This window comes from Trichomonas vaginalis, chromosome IV (genome assembly GCF_026262505.1).
Source record: "Trichomonas vaginalis G3 chromosome IV, whole genome shotgun sequence".
In the NCBI taxonomy this organism is placed as follows: domain Eukaryota; phylum Parabasalia; order Trichomonadida; family Trichomonadidae; genus Trichomonas; species Trichomonas vaginalis.
This window is the reverse complement of record NC_067206.1, coordinates 12,364,767-12,381,277: the sequence shown is the minus strand read 5'-3', so window position 1 is coordinate 12,381,277 and position 16,511 is coordinate 12,364,767. Positions and strand designations below refer to the sequence as shown.

Below are 16,511 nucleotides of genomic sequence, written 5' to 3'. Positions count from 1 at the left end.
CCAGTTGACCAGAAACAGAGAAATTAACTCAGTTAGCATCAACACACAACCAATATCAACCATTTTCTTCTTATTATCTTTGGTATCTAATAGACAGGTTTAATTTTATCATCGATGATATTCAATCAATTTTAACATTTACGAAAAACACTTGTTTTAATGAATTTGCGAACAAATTTATGAACGAAAGACAAAAGGCTGAATTAGAAGGAAATAAAGGAAAAAGTTTATTTTGCAAATTTCACTTAATGGATCATATGGTTACGATGCAATGAATACACAAAATTACGCAAAGACTAAAATAATGAATGCACAGAAGGCACGCGTTGCATGTATGTCAAATAAGTTTAAAAACATAAGAGAAATAGGTGAGATACATATCAAGTGATGCTTAAAGATAGATTTTATAGATGTGATACATGTTTACAAGAGGCATTCTTCACTTTAGATAATGCTAAATACTGGTATTTGGTTTTCATTTATGATTTTATGTATAAATGTATGAATGTTAATCGTTTTCATTTCATTGAAGGTGATACTGATTCATCTTATTGGGCAATCGCTGGCGACCCAAATCTTCCTAACACTCAAGCATTTCAAGCAATTGTTACTGATAAACAATTTTATGATAAAAACATTTTCAAATTCGCACCATTTGATTTCTTCTGTTTTGATGAGAAATTTAAACCTAAATTAAAGAATAAAGCTGAAGAAAAAGCACATGAGAAAAAATTATTGGGTTTAGCAATTGAGAAACAAGGTGATAACATGGTTGCTTTATGTCCTAAGTGTTATACATCATTCAACGGTTCAATTGATGGGAGTGATTTTAAAAAGATTGCACAAAAAATGAAAGGTGTTAGTTTACGACAAAATAAACAATTAACACCTAAAAAATATTTGGATATAATAAATGATAAATTGATATTTGATGGTCAGAATATTAATTTACAACTTAAAAACGGGTCAATGACTCGCTTAACAATTGGTAAGACTGCATTAACAGGAGCACACACTAAGGCTGTATGTTGTGAAAATGGATGTTGTATGCCATTTATTTAATACAATTTAAAATTTTATTTTTAATAAAATGCCACAGAAGAGACAAAGAGGTGGGCACCCTTAAAACATTGATTTTATTTTTATATAAATGGATAACACAGATTTAAAAATTTTAATTGATGATTTAGTATTTAATCAAAATTTTCTTGATTATTATGATTTAAAAGCATATCTCCAAAAATATGATAACAATATAACGGGTGATGATATGGAATATTATTATCCATATTATAAAAATGAAATTTTGAAATATCATGATAAAATAATTTCTAAAATTAAAGACAAAATTAAAAATAATGAATATTCAAAGGGAAAAACTAAATCACAACTTAAACAGTTGAAAGATTTCAAAAATAAAGTATTAACAGAAGAAGATATTGATGAATTATATAAATTATATAATCCTGAGCCACAAAACACCCATGTCCTTCAGACCATAAATGATGCACAAGCTTTAATTTATGATTCATTAGTTAAACCATATTCAGCCCGACTTTTAAATGAAGATCAACTTTTGGAATTCATCCTTCAACATAAACTCGAAGCGGGAAAGTATATCAAACCTTTATATACAGCATATTTAAAACAAATGAATAGAATACATCCAGAATTAATGAAGGGGAATGAAATCCAAAATCAAAGCAGATAAAATTAAACCACCTGCAACACCAAAATCCAACGACAGTACCGCCTCCTCCTTCAGTTAATCCTTCATCATTCACTTTATTATATCCATTTCAAACATTAAAGAAGCAAAAAGATTTTAAAAAGGATTTCAAGATATTAAATAAACCAATTGACCCGAAAATTCAACCGTTAAAGGAAAAATTTAGTCGCCCTTCATTTGCTCCATATCCATATTCATACGAAATCGATCATCTGGAATATTCAAAAGGAAAAGTTACTTATTTATTTGCCATTAACATTAACACTAGATATTTATATTGCATTCCGGTGAAAGGGAAAACAGAACAGGAAACAAGAAGAGCTATACAATACTTACTAGATCATGAAAGAGTAGATAATATCAGGGGTGATGGTGATAAAGGATTTCAGGCAGCTATGACTCATTATTTCCCACAAATTAATTTTTTCTTTTCATCCTCTCCATATACATTTCATAATAAAATAGTTGATGCAGTAATGAGAACTCTTAGAGATGCGTTAAGGGTTAACGGTCAGATATACTGGGATGGAAATCATGACTCCATCATACAACAGTTAGTATATTATTATAATAATACATGGCATAGAACTATAAACATGAAACCAGTGGAAATGAAAAATGATATTTCAAAAGAATGGGAATATATTAGAAAGCAAATGGAAAGGTTGAATGATGTTAAACGTGAACAAATTAATTCGGGGCTCATGAATTTTAAACAAGGGGATAAAGTTTTGATTCATCTCGATTATGGAAAAACTGATAAATCAATGACAAAAAGAAGACGAAGATTTGACACAATAGCTGAATTTGTTAGATATATTAACGGTAATGTATTAGTTGAAGTTGACAATAAATTAATAGAAATTCCGATTTATTTTATTACTCCATTATATTTAAATAATATTTAATTTTTTTTATTTCGTAAGAAATGAGTGACAACGAAGCAGCCAAGAGTCCAGACGATGAATATAAAAAGAAACTAAACAGAATTAAATCAAAAATATGCTATTACAAAAAGAAGCCACAATGCGGTGGGGTTGATGCCCATAAAACTAATGGAACTGAAAACGATAAAGAAATAATCGAAAAATTAGAAACTTACCGTTCAATCCTTAAACTGAGTGAAGCAAAAATAAAAGAATTTAATAGAATAAATAAATTGATTGGAAGAGATGAATTTAATAAAGATGAATTTTTAAACTCAATCCAAATTTAATTTTTATTCCTCTTTGACAACATCTCTCTTTCCATCATTACTGCATAACCACATTTTCTCAATTTTAGTGGTTTGTTATTTTTAACATGTTCTTGCATCATTTTTATCATTTCCTCCCTTGTTATGATTCGTGGTAAATTTTGAGCTTGTGGGGTATCCATTTATGATAAAAATAAAAATTTAAATTATGCCGTTCTAAAGTTTGTGACAACATGACATTTTGACAACAACACAGGAGGAAGGCAGTTATGAATTATTTTTGAAGAACTGAAGGTGCTACCATGTTACCATGTGCTACCAGGTCATTTAACTTCTCTGAAAAAGTGTGACAACATGACATTTTGACAACAACACAGGAAATGATTTGTCATGACTTCATCGGAATGAGTGTAAATGACCCAAAAATAAAGTTAGTTTTAAAATTATTTTTATTTTTTTATTTTGTATGTAAGAACAGAAATGTCAGTCGAAGCAAAAACATTCACTAACAAATCTAATGGCGAAACATTCACAAAAGGCACTTATAACGGTATTGAAGTCTTACGTAGAGACAAGGATGGTTACATTAATGCAACAAAGATGGCAAGAGAAGCAGGAAAGTTAAACCATTTAAACAGATTTCTCAATAGTGCTAAAATACAGGAAATTCTTGAGTTTTGGATGAACGAATACGGTGGAGCCAAAAGTGGCTCGACCTCAAAACAAGCATTTTATGAGCTTACTAAGGGTGTTATAAATGAATTCAAAGGTATTTACATACATCCTGACCTCGTTCATTTTGTTGCTGAATGGTGCTCTGTAAAGTATGCATTTTATGTCAAAGATATTATGGACTCCATAGACAAGAAAGTTCATGAGAAATTAGATGAAGAAGAACTTGAAGATACAGTAGAGAATGCTAAACCTTTGTTTGAAGAAGAAGTTGGAAAAATGTGCGAAAAACAATTAGAACATGAACGTGAGTTATGTTATGGTTATAGAGATTCTCCATACGAACTAGACCAATGGGAACAAGAAAATTTAAAGAGAGAATTTAGAGAATATGAACTCGCTAAGATAGCATTAGAAGCTGCAGAAAAGAAGTTAAAAGCTTGGGGTTGTTTTGTACAAAAATATTGTGAGTAAATGAACCATTTATTTTTATTGAATTCACCAAAAATAATTTTTAGGGTAGATGGTTAGATCTAACCTCATTTCTAACCTCATGACATTTTGACAACAACACAGGAGGAAGGCAGTTATGAATTATTTTTGAAGAACTGAAGGTGCTACCATGTTACCATGTGCTACCAGGTCATTTAACTTCTCTGAAAAAGTGTGACAACATGACATTTTGACAACATTTACGAAAATATGATGCAGTCCAAAAATAAAGTTAGTTTTAAAATTATTTTTATTTTTTTATTCCTATATAAATGACAGCAACAAACAACAACAGCAACTATATCGTTTCTGATGAAAAAGTTATTGATTCATTAGCTGAGGAATTAGTTGTGGCAGAAACTAAAACCCTCAACGAAAGAATTGGTGAAAACAGGATTGATTTACATAACTACCTCAAATACGATGGAGGAAGAGGAAGGAAAACTGGTATGGCTTTATTAGTAAATAAAATTTCAAATTTAACGATTATAGATGTTGATATCAATAAATCGTACAATGATGAACTTAAAGAAACAGTTAGAAAAGACATTTTATCAAAACTTTCGGATAAAGATGTTATCGTTAAAACCGCTTCAGGAGGTCTTCACATTTATTGCAACACTAATTTCTTCTATGCAGTTTCGAACAGAATGATTAAATGTTATTCCTGCAATGATTATGATATTGACATAATGACTTCTATGGATGATTCAAAGCGTTCATTAGTGGTTATGGCTGATTCAAGAGTTCGCAAGAATGCAACAGAACCAATCAATACATACTCATTCATTCGTGGAAGTTATGATTCAACATTAACTAGAACAGTAAACGATATATTAAATGATTTGAATATTAAGGTAAGAGTTGAACAGAAGAATGAAGAAATAAAGAGTATAATGAATGAAAACAAAGATGTAAACATTGACGATAAACTAGCTCAAAGCATAGTTGATGGCATCTGTGATTTTGAAGTACATAATGATGGTGGAAACATGAATTTAGAAAAAGAAATAACATTGTTCACACTGTTTCAAGCAATTAATTCGTTACCTAATCATTTAATTAATGAAGCATACGATAACGTTTATAACTTCTGCAATTTAACTGAAAATGCTAAAAGTAATTTTGAAAAAGCACGTAGTAGATATGCACATTTAATGACTTCTCCATTTGTTTTAGTGAAGATTCTAAAACTATACCAAAAGGAATATTATGATGAATACGTTTTACCTTTATTACGTAAGCCAAAAATAACATTTGATATAAAACTTGATGATTCATTTTGATAACAGATATTAGACGCAAGGCTGAAAATCATCAGTATAAAAACAGTTCTGAAGTAATTGAGGATTTATCACGTGTAATCCGTTTTGTAGATTGTGGAAATAAATATTTCATTCAAAAGGACTATAATATCCACGACAAAATGAATCAAATATCATTCGTTCTTCAATCAAACATGAAAGAGTCACTCAAAATGATTAAATTATTTAAAGAAGAAGGTAAAACCATAACAGCATGGGATGTACTACTAAATCAATTATCTCATTAACCGTTAAGGGTGTTTGCTTTAAATCTGATTCCCAGATGTTTTCTCAACGTTTCAGGGTTATAAATACAACATTCTCGAAAAGCCAGATTACTCAAAAATTGAGATGTTTATGAATTTCATTAAAGAAGCCATTTGTGATAATAACGATGAAGTGTATAAATACCTTCTCGGCTGGATTGCATCAATGATTCAACATCCTGGAATCAAGAATGAAACAGCAATTATTTTGAAAGGACTTCAGGGAACAGGTAAAAACAGATTTACAGACATTATTTCTGAACTTCTCGCTGGTTATTCATGTAAAAACATTACTGAAATAAGTGAGCTAACGGGTAATTTCAATTCGGTTGTTGAAAATAAAATGTTTCTTGTACTTAATGAACTCAAGAATGTTGGTGAAGATAGACTCGCAAACTTCAACGCTTTGAAATCAATTATTACGGATAATCAAATTAGAATTAATGAAAAGAATCAACCCAGAAGAACTGCTCAGAACGTTGCAAACTTCATTTTCGTAACTAACAACGTCTACCCTGTCAAAATTGAAGTTGGAGACAGAAGATACGTAGTTTTAAGGGTTAATGGTAAATTCAAGGTCAATTTGATTACTTCAAGAATTTAATGGATTCATGCACTAAGGAATTTTATGATAATTTACTGACGTATTTTATGCAATATGACCTTTCATCATTTAATGTACGAATCATACCGATGACTGAAGCCAAACAAGATTTAATCGAGTTATCAACAAATCCTTTAGATGTATGGATAAATACACATTATGATGAATTGTGTGCAGGTATGACGTGTGAAAATGCTCTATTCTGCAAACCATCAGACATGAAAGACAAAAACTTTCAAATGAGTATTAAGGATAAATGTGATAGGAAACATAGAAGAATAGACGGTAAACAAACATGGTGTTATGTTTTGAAAGAAGAAATGAAAGGATTATATAAACAGGTTGAACCAAACGATAATGAGGATTCATTTACTGACGATGAAATACCTGTAAATGAAGCTTTATAAAGTATGATTTGAATTTATTTTTGCATTAATCCTCCTGTGTTGTTGTCAAAATGTCATGTTGTCACACTTTTTCAGAGAAGTTAAATGACCTGGTAGCACATGGTAACATGGTAGCACCTTCAGTTCTTCAAAAATAATCATAACTGCCTTCCTCCTGTGTTGTTGTCAAAATGTCATGTTGTCACACTTTTTCAGAGAAGTTAAATGACCTGGTAGCACATGGTAACATGGTAGCACCTTCAGTTCTTCAAAAATAATCATAACTGCCTTCCTCCTGTGTTGTTGTCAAAATGTCATGTTGTCACACTTTTTCAGAGAAGTTAAATGACCTGGTAGCACATGGTAACATGGTAGCACCTTCAGTTCTTCAAAAATAATCATAACTGCCTTCCTCCTGTGTTGTTGTCAAATGTCATGTTGTCACACTTTTTCAGAGAAGTTAAATGACCTGGTAGCACATGGTAACATGGTAGCACCTTCAGTTCTTCAAAAATAAGTCATTATTGAATAACCTGTAAACATTAACGTAAACATTTATTTCTGCAGTTCATTCATTACTTCATTACCTAATTAATTACAAACATAAAATATATTTAGTTCATTCAATGAACGCGGTAAGCCTGCAAAGTAGGCTCAAGCACATTCAATAAATGCGGTACCATGCGAATACAGTCATAAATGGTGGCATATAATCTTTACCCAAGCCTGTTGGATTTGTTGTGAAAGTATGTGAATGATTTCCTCCTGGTTCAGTTGGTCGAAAAGTCTTTTTTGCTGAATGGTTATAATCTGGAGATAAAACGTCATTGCCAGCATAATATTCTGAGTTGTATAATGGATGGTCTCTTAATGAGTGACTATGGTCACCAGAAAAGTTTGTAGTTCCTGTATGAGTGTGCGGTGGAAGGTTTGCTTCAGTAATTTTCTTCGAACCTCCTGTTTGCTTTGAAGAGTTCGCACAATAGAGGAATTTATCTACAATCTGTTCCCACATACCGAAACCTAAAACTTCTGAAGGATTTGTTGAGTTCATTGACGTATAAATAGAACCAATGGGGTAAATCATCTCAAGAATTGTATTTAATCCATTATGAATATTGAATTTATTATATAATATTGAATTTGGGTGAGTATTTAAAACTGGTCTTGTTATCAATATTAACGTATTATTTTTGAAAATTGCTTTTCTAACATCTTGAAATTTTGTGATTTCAGACCAGTTTCTTCCATCACTACTGATATTTACTAAATCACCACATCCTAAAGCAATGAAATACCCATCAATATAAAATAAATTTGTAAATCTATAATTTTGAGTAAATTTTGGAGTGAATGAATAAACCAATTCCCAATTTGATAAATCCTGTGATAAATAAATATGTCTGTTATAACTTACAGGATATGAATAGACCATTTCACCTGAAACGAGAACATAAACATTTGATCCATAACATAAAGCTTCAATGTCTCCATCAGCTTGAAAAATTTGTTCAAATTGACCTTGTGATATTGAAGATGATCTATAAATTTTATCATTTTGTAGGATAAAATACATGTTGTTAATGTAATACCACTACTTGTATAATCAATTTTCAAATCTGATGACATCATACTAAACATATAATAATTTATCCCATCCTCACTAATGAAAATTTGATTGACTTCATAAATTAGTACCCATTTATTATTAACACATCTAATAGGATTATTTGGATATTTAAATTTAGCATCTTGATTTAAATTACATTTGAACCATTGGATATAATCGAATGAATAACAAGGGCAAAAATCATCTTCAACCGTTATCATTCCCATAAATTTACCGTTATTATATTCAACATATAAAATTATTGGATTAATGATTGGCTTTCGTGTATCAGGATTCAAAACAGATGGAGTAAATGATTCATAGTTTTTAAAATCATTTGTTTTAAAATAATAAAGCACTCCATCTGTATAAAATAAATACATGGTCACTCCATCGAAACATATCCATTCAAAGGAATCTATATCAAAGGTTTTATCTGATGATTTCATAAAATTTAAAAATGGCGGAGTAAAATAGACCTCTGATTGTTTTATTTCTTCATTAACATAAGTTTTATCTGCTTTCTTCTCTAACACAGCAGCAACATATTCCTTATCTGCTTTCTTCTCTAACTCATCGTTAACATAAGTTTTATCCGCTTTAAGGTCTAAACATCCTGAAACCCATCCTGTATCGGCTTTAGTTTTAAAATCTTTGATGTCCATTCATGATACCATTCAACCATTTCTTTAATTTCATTATCTTTTTCATTAACATAAGTTTTATCTGCTTTCTTCTCTAACACAGCAGCAACATATTCCTTATCTGCTTTCTTCATTATGTCATTTAGGAAACCTTTTATGAATTCCTCATTTAAATTAAATCTTCCAATCTTCAAAACTTTAGGAAATGCATTTAATGCGTAATATCTTTGTTCTTCTGGTGGAATTGATGTTATATCATCCGTTATACCTTTAATTTTAGAATTCATAAATAAAATTTCTTTTATATTTGATATCACTGCACCACCTTTGCAAACGAATTCGAAATGGTCATTTTTCAATACTATCTCCAAATCTCCATATTTCAACCTTTGCGTTTGTTCTGCCGTCTTTGAATTATATGCATATATGGCGTATGTAATGGTCTGAGGGACCTGGGTGCTTTGTGCCTTAAGTTGCTGTGGTTGCTGTTGTTTAATCATTTATTATGATTTAAAAATAAATATTTAATCTGTTATCTCATCACCTATTTTTTCTATTTGAAATTGCCATAATATTTCATTCATGAATTCTAAATCACAATCAAATAGGTCAGTTATTCTAAATTTAATATTTGATAAATCTTTTGAATGAAGAATAAATGAATTCCCGGATAATTGAAACGGATATGATAAAGAAAATGTGTTTAAGTTGATGGATAAAATGTTTTGTATTGATGGGTAAGAGTTAGGGTCTAATGTTTGATGTGAAAATCTCATTGGGGTATTAACTTTATCACATTTGATTAAAATGAAATTGGAACCAGTGTCAGAATACAAAACATCCCCAACATCTTTTTCAAAATTTAATATCCCCAACAATGAACGAAGATGAGGAGTACAAAATTTAATTTTCAGCGGAAATTTAATAAGGTTATTTATTTCATCAAGTTCAAAAAGTTTATCAGGTTTTGATTTAAAATTTTCTTCATACCATACGATAAATGATTCATTTAAATAACTTAAAATCATGTTAATATCCCATTTCGCTATCACATTATTTATATACATATCATACGTTTTTTCATAGTCATCTTTAATAAATGATATATAATCTGAAGGGTCTAAAAGAATGGGATTAAATTTACCACTCACAGAAACGAGAGTAACATTATAAATTCCGCTAACTGTTAAATTTAATTCACAGTTATTATTCGAAATAATATTGATAATTGACATTTTTATTACGATTAAAAATATGGTAAAGCGTTATTTTCCAGTGATAAATAAAACTAGAATAAGATTACCTCAAGAATTCATAAATTCAACGAATAAGAAATTCATTCATGTTATAAATTTTAGTGTTTTCAGAAAATATGAGTCGATGTCATATTCATCATCGGGTTATATTTCACTTCATTCAAATTTAGTTCAATCAAATCCATATAATGACCATTTCATAAGATTTTCAGATGGTATTAAAAATGTAATTGATAGATTAAAATATGAACAGATTGACAATATCGAATTTTTGGAATTTTGGTTTAAATATCCCGATGGAAAAAAGATTGAAGTTAAAGATAAAGCTGATACTATAACAAAAACAATTACAATGACCGATCCAGATAGTGGGGAACAAAAAGAAATAAAACAAACGATAGAAACCGGTGAAAGGTCAATTATTATTGATTATGATTCAAAGGATTATTATTCGATAATGTTAATGCTTGAATATTAAATAGCCTTAACAAAGAATTTTTCAAGTGATATTTTATATTCATCAACTATTTTATTATAAATATCATTATATGTTAAATGAAGTTCAGTTGTTGTTCCATTCTTTGATATCTTAATTGTGCTAATATCCTTTATAGGATTTATTTTTGCAACTGTTCCGCAGCATGAAACCTCATCATCTATGAAAAATTGAATCTTAACGTCTGAATCTTGAACATCACAAAGAATGGCGATAATGTGAATTAATGATTCATAAGGTAAAATAATTAAACCCGATTGGTCAATTAAATTTATTATTGAATCATAATTATTAATTATTATATCACGGTAAATTTTCATTAATTCAGAATTAATGTCTATTTTATATGGCGCATTGCGACTGGAATCGTAGATTCCTGGGTTCTCGATGTTTGATGAAAGAGGTGGGGGGTATGTTGGATAAGTGGGAATTTCAACAGGTTCTTTACCGGGTTCAGATAAATGATTGGGTCTCCATCTTCTTTATTTTGCTCCTCCTCCTTTTTCGGTAAGTCACGAGTTAATTCAGGGCTAACATTAACTTTAACATTTTGAATAATTCGTGATTTATCATCATTTACGTTATAACCAACCGTAATCTCTGCTTTTGCGTTTGTGTTCTTTTGACTTGTGAAACGTCTTCTCATTTATAATTGAATAAAAAAAAGAAAAATATATTTAAAGTTTTATTTAGTTGTTACGGTAATATCCCAAGGTTCATCATTGTTTGCTTATACTTTCTTTGTAACTGCACCAATTATGTTATTGATATTGCTTTGAGTTTCTTCCAGTCTTATTTTATCATTTACAATATCTTTAATCATTTCATTACATGCATTCTTAAAACCATCTGATTTTTCTAATTTACGTCTATCACTTTCTTTAATTAAATCAAAGTTATAACCTTGTTGAGAATAAAGTGATTTCTTTATCAATTCCTTGAACGCTTCTGAAAGTGAAGATGAAGAAATTCTTGCCACTTGAATTGGTTTAAATTCTGCTTTCATTGCTTCTTTCTGTTCATTGAACACTGGATCGAATAAAGCAACTTTAAAGAATTTCTTAGCTGGAATTTCAGGTCTAATATTTGCATATTGACCATCAAACTGGTTAGAATATCGTGGTAATCCATCCGGTCCCTCTTGAATAGCATTTAATTCTTCATTGAAATAAGAATATGGATTATGACGGTATGAATTAATTGGACCATTTTCACCTTCTCCAATGTATTGTTTAACAGCTTTTCCATTTTCATCAAATTGTATAGGATAACGTTCATTATATGCTTTACGTTTAGGATAATCAGACATAGTTAATTTATAACCATTTATGACTTTAATATTACCTTGACCATCAGTAACGAAAACTTCATTTATACCATCGGGTTTTCCATTTGGACCCGTAATGTCTGCTTCGCGTGCTTCCCAATTTGGTCCATGACGTTTGGCATATGCTTGAGCTTCTGGTAATGTTAAAACGTTTCTCATTTGTTTAACATCCTTTTGAAGACCGGCAACAATGTGGACTAATTCTTTCATTCCGTCTGGAACTTTCATAGTTCTATTATATACACCCTTTTTGTTTGTCCCTTTATTTAATGGAACCTGTAGAAGATTTGCTATTTCTGTCATGTTTAATTATAAATAAAAAATAAAAATTAATTATAAAAAGTTAATCAAATTTAACACTTCCTTTATTTAAATCAGTTAGTATGGTTATGTTGGGTACGGCGGCACTGCGTTCCACCTTACCCAACATAACGTTTTGACACTTTACAAAACCGTTAACGTATATTTTACAACACAAACACAAACGACAACACTAATTTAACCTTAAATATTTACAAAACCGCCAACCACTTCACCTCACTAACGAACTCACTAATGTAAAAAATAAACGTTCTCACTATCGTTCTCACTAACGACTTCACTAATGTTCTCATAAATTTTCCTCAATATCTTCATCATCAGTGTTAACCCTATTGTAGTCATACTTGAAGCCATAAACTTTCTCTAACTTCTTAACGTACAATTTACATAACTTACCTTCGTCATCGTATGGTTTAATGATATAACTATTTCTATCTTTATACACAGTCAATGAAAAGTCAACTGGTCTCGGATGTATTTGAAAGAACATGTTATGCTCAGGAAGGAAGAATAAATGTTTAAATGTATGTTTGTTATACTGTGGAATTCGAATGAGTTGCTTTTGTTCTGTCATTTACATCCAAATAAAAATTTTCAGTAAAATAAAAAATAAACTTAAAAATAATGATATCACCACCCTCACGCGTATGAAAACATAGCACAAAAATAAATTTAGGTGAAGTGGTGAGATCTCACCTCTTTTTTCACCTCATTTCTAACCCTGTTGAATTCATTGCTTTATAACTCTCTTCCTTGGTTTCTTTTTAGTTGCTTTCTTTACGTCTGTCTCCAACTTGACTGTCTTTCTTCTTCGGCCGTAATGATACCAGTTACTTCCACCAGTCAATGGGTCAAATGGTCTTTCGTAAGGGTTTCCATACATTCCATAGGGACCATACGGAAGAACTACTGGTGGAGAAGAAACATTTTCTTTAGTTCCATCGACTCTATTTAAATGCATTGTTTCACCTTTCATCTGGTCATTAAAGTCTTTTGCGTGTTTTGCAAACTCATCGTCCTTTCCTAAAGCATTTTCTGACTCAGTCGCAACCAAATTGGATGCTTTATTTATGAGCCCCATTTTATTTAATCTTAACTTCTTTGCAACCCAGCCTCCAATCTTCCTTTATTTGCATCTAATGTCTTCGAAACCCTTCCTCCACTCATTTTATTTACTGCGTCATAAGCTCCAAGTGCTTTTGCTCCAAATGCTAATGCTTTTGTTCCCATTGCGCCTAAAGCTGCCCAAGCTACCATTTACCCCATATTAAAATCATCTCTCTTCAATATTATCTCATAAAAGTTCTCGTTACTGGAGAAAGTCAATGAAACATAAGCGTTCTCACGGGCTTTGCCCTCACCGCTTTGCGGTCTATCTAACTTCTTTCTTATATCATCATCTATACGCTTCAAAATGTCTGAACAATTGCTAACATCTTCTACAACAGTTATTTCATCATGAATGACCTTCAAGAACAAGCTCATTTAATATGCTATTAAAATCATCTCAATAATGAGTCCATCCTTTCCATCTTTAGGTAGCACAACATCTTTCATTGAAGAAGGTTCGACAAGTCTTATGTTAAACTTACTGACAAAGTTTGTTATACTATAATGCTTCGGCGGCGAATACATATAGTTTGAAAGACATAATATAGATTCTTCAGCAAATTCACTTATACTGGATTTTATAACAATGTTCTCACGAGACCAAATACCACCAATTGACAATCTTGTAAGCAATCCTGCTGAACCTTCTACTGTAAACGTCGATGGTAACATTCCACGAAGGTCATCTATTGACATCTTTGAGTCACTGAATTTAAATATTTTCTTAAAGCAATCGTCATTATCTAACCATGCAATAGCTTTGAAGTTTTCATTCGAATATACATCTGCTTCATTAAATGTAAAACCTGACTTCTTTGCAGAGATGACTTTAAAATCTATTGAGTTTGTTTCAAAATTATATGCTATGGTAACTTCTGAAGGTAATGGATGCCTTCCGCAGTCAGTTGTTCTCTCACTACCGTTTGAAGCTTTGTGTTAAAAACTTTCATGTCATCTCCTGTGTCTAGGTTCACATACACAGCAACAGGGAAACTATCTTGCTTCTTTGTTTCATCATTATATCTCAAAACATTAAAGTTCTTCAATAATATTGTTCTTCCTGCTGGAATACTTCTAACTTGTCTTATTTCAATAGCTTTCTCACCTCCTACATACTCTACCCAGTGTCTTGGATATTCATAAGTATACTGACTTTCTTGAATTTTGGTAGGTTTCATCATAACGTGTTCATAGTATATCTTTATACTCTTGTCAGTTAGACTCGGTGCTATGTTCTGAATATTTCTGACTTGCATTTTTAATGGAGATAAAATGAAGCATTTAATACATGACGTAGATGAAGACATGAATGAAACTACAGACAAACTTAACTCTTCTCTTATTCTTCCTTTCAGCAAAGATTATGAATTCTGTTCAAATGGTGTTTATTTCTATTGTGGAAAGATGGGTTCGGGTAAGACATTTAACCTCATTCGTCATATACTCATAACAGAACGTTTAGGAAATGACTCATATTATGACCAAATCATTATATCAGCAACTTCAGACTCTATGGACTCAACAGCGAAAACATTTATGTCAAAAGTTCAAGCCTCTGTCGTTAAAGTTCCAGACAGTGAACTCATTGAATTTCTTCAACGTTACATTCGACGTAAGAGAAAATATTATGCCATCGTTGAATTTATACAGTCAGGAATGCAAAAGACTTCTGAGGAGATGGAAAGAATTATTGACAAACACCACTTACGTCAATACTCAGGAGTTTACGATATGAAACGACTTACAAACTACATTCTGTCAAAACTTTCAAAATACCCCTTCAAAAAATATCCATCAAACACTCTGCTCGTTTGCGACGACTTCGCCGGTAAAGGTTTAGTTTCAAAGCCTGACTCACCATTAGCTAACATCATTACTAAAGTCAGACATTACCACTTAACTGTAGCAATACTTATGCAAACATGGAGGTTTTTAGCTTTAAACATAAAACGTCTCATAACTGACTTCGTTATCTTTCAAGGTTTCTCACGTTATGATATTGAACTCATTTGGAAACAGTCAGGTATAACATTACCTTTTGAAGAAATTTGGGAAGCATATAAGTCTCTCATCTCTCCTCGTTCATACCTTGAGATTCATATCATGACTAATACCATTAAAGTCAAAAATATTCCATGGGAACGACCAACATTGTTTTAAAGTTTAACCTTCAATTGACTGATGGTAAACAAATTCCATGCATCTCTGTCGCCATTTCTGTTAATATTTTTGCTGTCATTCATATCATCCACTTCCCCATCCGTTAGCTTTTGAGGATATGCGTTAGAATAGCTGTTCTTAAATGAAGGCTTTTCACCTTTGAGAGCATAAACTCTATAACTTTCTGCATACTTTATGTTTGAACCTCCTGAGCCATCATTGACATAAATTTTTATAGGCTTCCACCCTTTGTTCATGTTCCTGCTTCTTCCCTTAGCTCTTTTGTTCAGTAGTTCTACATCTTTATACACAGCTCCTGTCTCAGTGAATTCAACAATATTTTCATTCGTTAGCTTTACATTCAAACCCTTGTCGAGTATATTGTTCATTTCATACATATAAAAGGTTTTTATTCTATATGAAATGAGAAGCAAATCCATCTTAGCTGGTGCCGTTAATGTTCCAATTGAACCAACATCAAATGTTGACTCACGAACGACAAACAATATTGTCATAAAGAACTATAGTTCAGAGTGTTTGAAAGAAAAAGAACCAGAGCTGAAATCCGTGAATTTAAACACAGCTTCAAACGCTAACGCTACATCAGATGTTAAGTTAGAGTATCCACCACTGGACCAAATTCTTTCAAGAGAAGCCAACGACAATCCTTACACAAATGTTCAAACAAATCCTTCAGATAACGTAGACCATTACCTTCTTCAGTTATACCAAACAATTTTACTCAAAGACGATAAGAAGCTTTTGACAAATCTTATAAGTAAGAACCAAATAATTCTAACAAAGGAGGACCTTGAAAATGTTATCTCACGAATAACAGGGAAACAATGTGTCATTGACTATCTCGACCCTGAATCGAATGCTGTGGTCAAACGCCACCATTCATGAAAATAGGTAACATCCGCATCATTGAAATACCAGG

General features: G+C 31.3%; 9 protein-coding genes across 9 annotated transcripts, besides 1 other annotated feature; 6 read left to right on the top strand and 3 right to left on the bottom strand.

The window, feature by feature from the left end:
- Positions 1-501: 501 nt before the first annotated feature.
- TVAGG3_0077600 (DNA/RNA polymerase superfamily) lies at positions 502-1,062 on the top strand (the record flags this gene model as incomplete). The annotated part of the gene is made up of 1 exon (XM_051221939.1): positions 502-1,062. The coding sequence occupies one exon, from the start codon at positions 502-504 to the stop codon at positions 1,060-1,062; it is 561 nt and encodes a 186-aa protein (XP_051106925.1).
- An 837-nt stretch (positions 1,063-1,899) lies between these two features.
- Positions 1,900-16,511: part of a mobile genetic element that runs on past the window's edge.
- On the top strand, positions 2,658-2,945 carry TVAGG3_0077590 (uncharacterized protein; the record flags this gene model as incomplete). The annotated part of the gene is made up of 1 exon (XM_051221938.1): positions 2,658-2,945. One exon carries the CDS (start codon positions 2,658-2,660, stop codon positions 2,943-2,945), a length of 288 nt encoding a protein of 95 aa, XP_051106924.1.
- Positions 3,606-4,070, top strand: TVAGG3_0077580 (uncharacterized protein; the record flags this gene model as incomplete). Its single annotated transcript, XM_051221937.1, has 1 exon — positions 3,606-4,070. One exon carries the CDS (start codon positions 3,606-3,608, stop codon positions 4,068-4,070), a length of 465 nt encoding a protein of 154 aa, XP_051106923.1.
- On the top strand, positions 4,361-4,834 carry TVAGG3_0077570 (Prim-pol domain family; the record flags this gene model as incomplete). Its single annotated transcript, XM_051221936.1, has 1 exon — positions 4,361-4,834. A coding segment is annotated over one exon (474 nt), but the record flags the coding sequence as incomplete, so codon positions are not given.
- On the top strand, positions 6,352-6,669 carry TVAGG3_0077560 (uncharacterized protein; the record flags this gene model as incomplete). The annotated part of the gene is made up of 1 exon (XM_051221935.1): positions 6,352-6,669. One exon carries the CDS (start codon positions 6,352-6,354, stop codon positions 6,667-6,669), a length of 318 nt encoding a protein of 105 aa, XP_051106921.1.
- On the bottom strand, positions 7,313-7,702 carry TVAGG3_0077550 (keratin-associated protein family; the record flags this gene model as incomplete). Its single annotated transcript, XM_051221934.1, has 1 exon — positions 7,313-7,702. One exon carries the CDS (start codon positions 7,700-7,702, stop codon positions 7,313-7,315), a length of 390 nt encoding a protein of 129 aa, XP_051106920.1.
- TVAGG3_0077540 (uncharacterized protein) lies at positions 11,384-12,283 on the bottom strand (the record flags this gene model as incomplete). The annotated part of the gene is made up of 1 exon (XM_051221933.1): positions 11,384-12,283. The coding sequence occupies one exon, from the start codon at positions 12,281-12,283 to the stop codon at positions 11,384-11,386; it is 900 nt and encodes a 299-aa protein (XP_051106919.1).
- TVAGG3_0077530 (protein of unknown function, DUF4107 family) lies at positions 13,032-13,277 on the bottom strand (the record flags this gene model as incomplete). The annotated part of the gene is made up of 1 exon (XM_051221932.1): positions 13,032-13,277. The coding sequence occupies one exon, from the start codon at positions 13,275-13,277 to the stop codon at positions 13,032-13,034; it is 246 nt and encodes an 81-aa protein (XP_051106918.1).
- Positions 14,360-14,554, top strand: TVAGG3_0077520 (uncharacterized protein; the record flags this gene model as incomplete). Its single annotated transcript, XM_051221931.1, has 1 exon — positions 14,360-14,554. The coding sequence occupies one exon, from the start codon at positions 14,360-14,362 to the stop codon at positions 14,552-14,554; it is 195 nt and encodes a 64-aa protein (XP_051106917.1).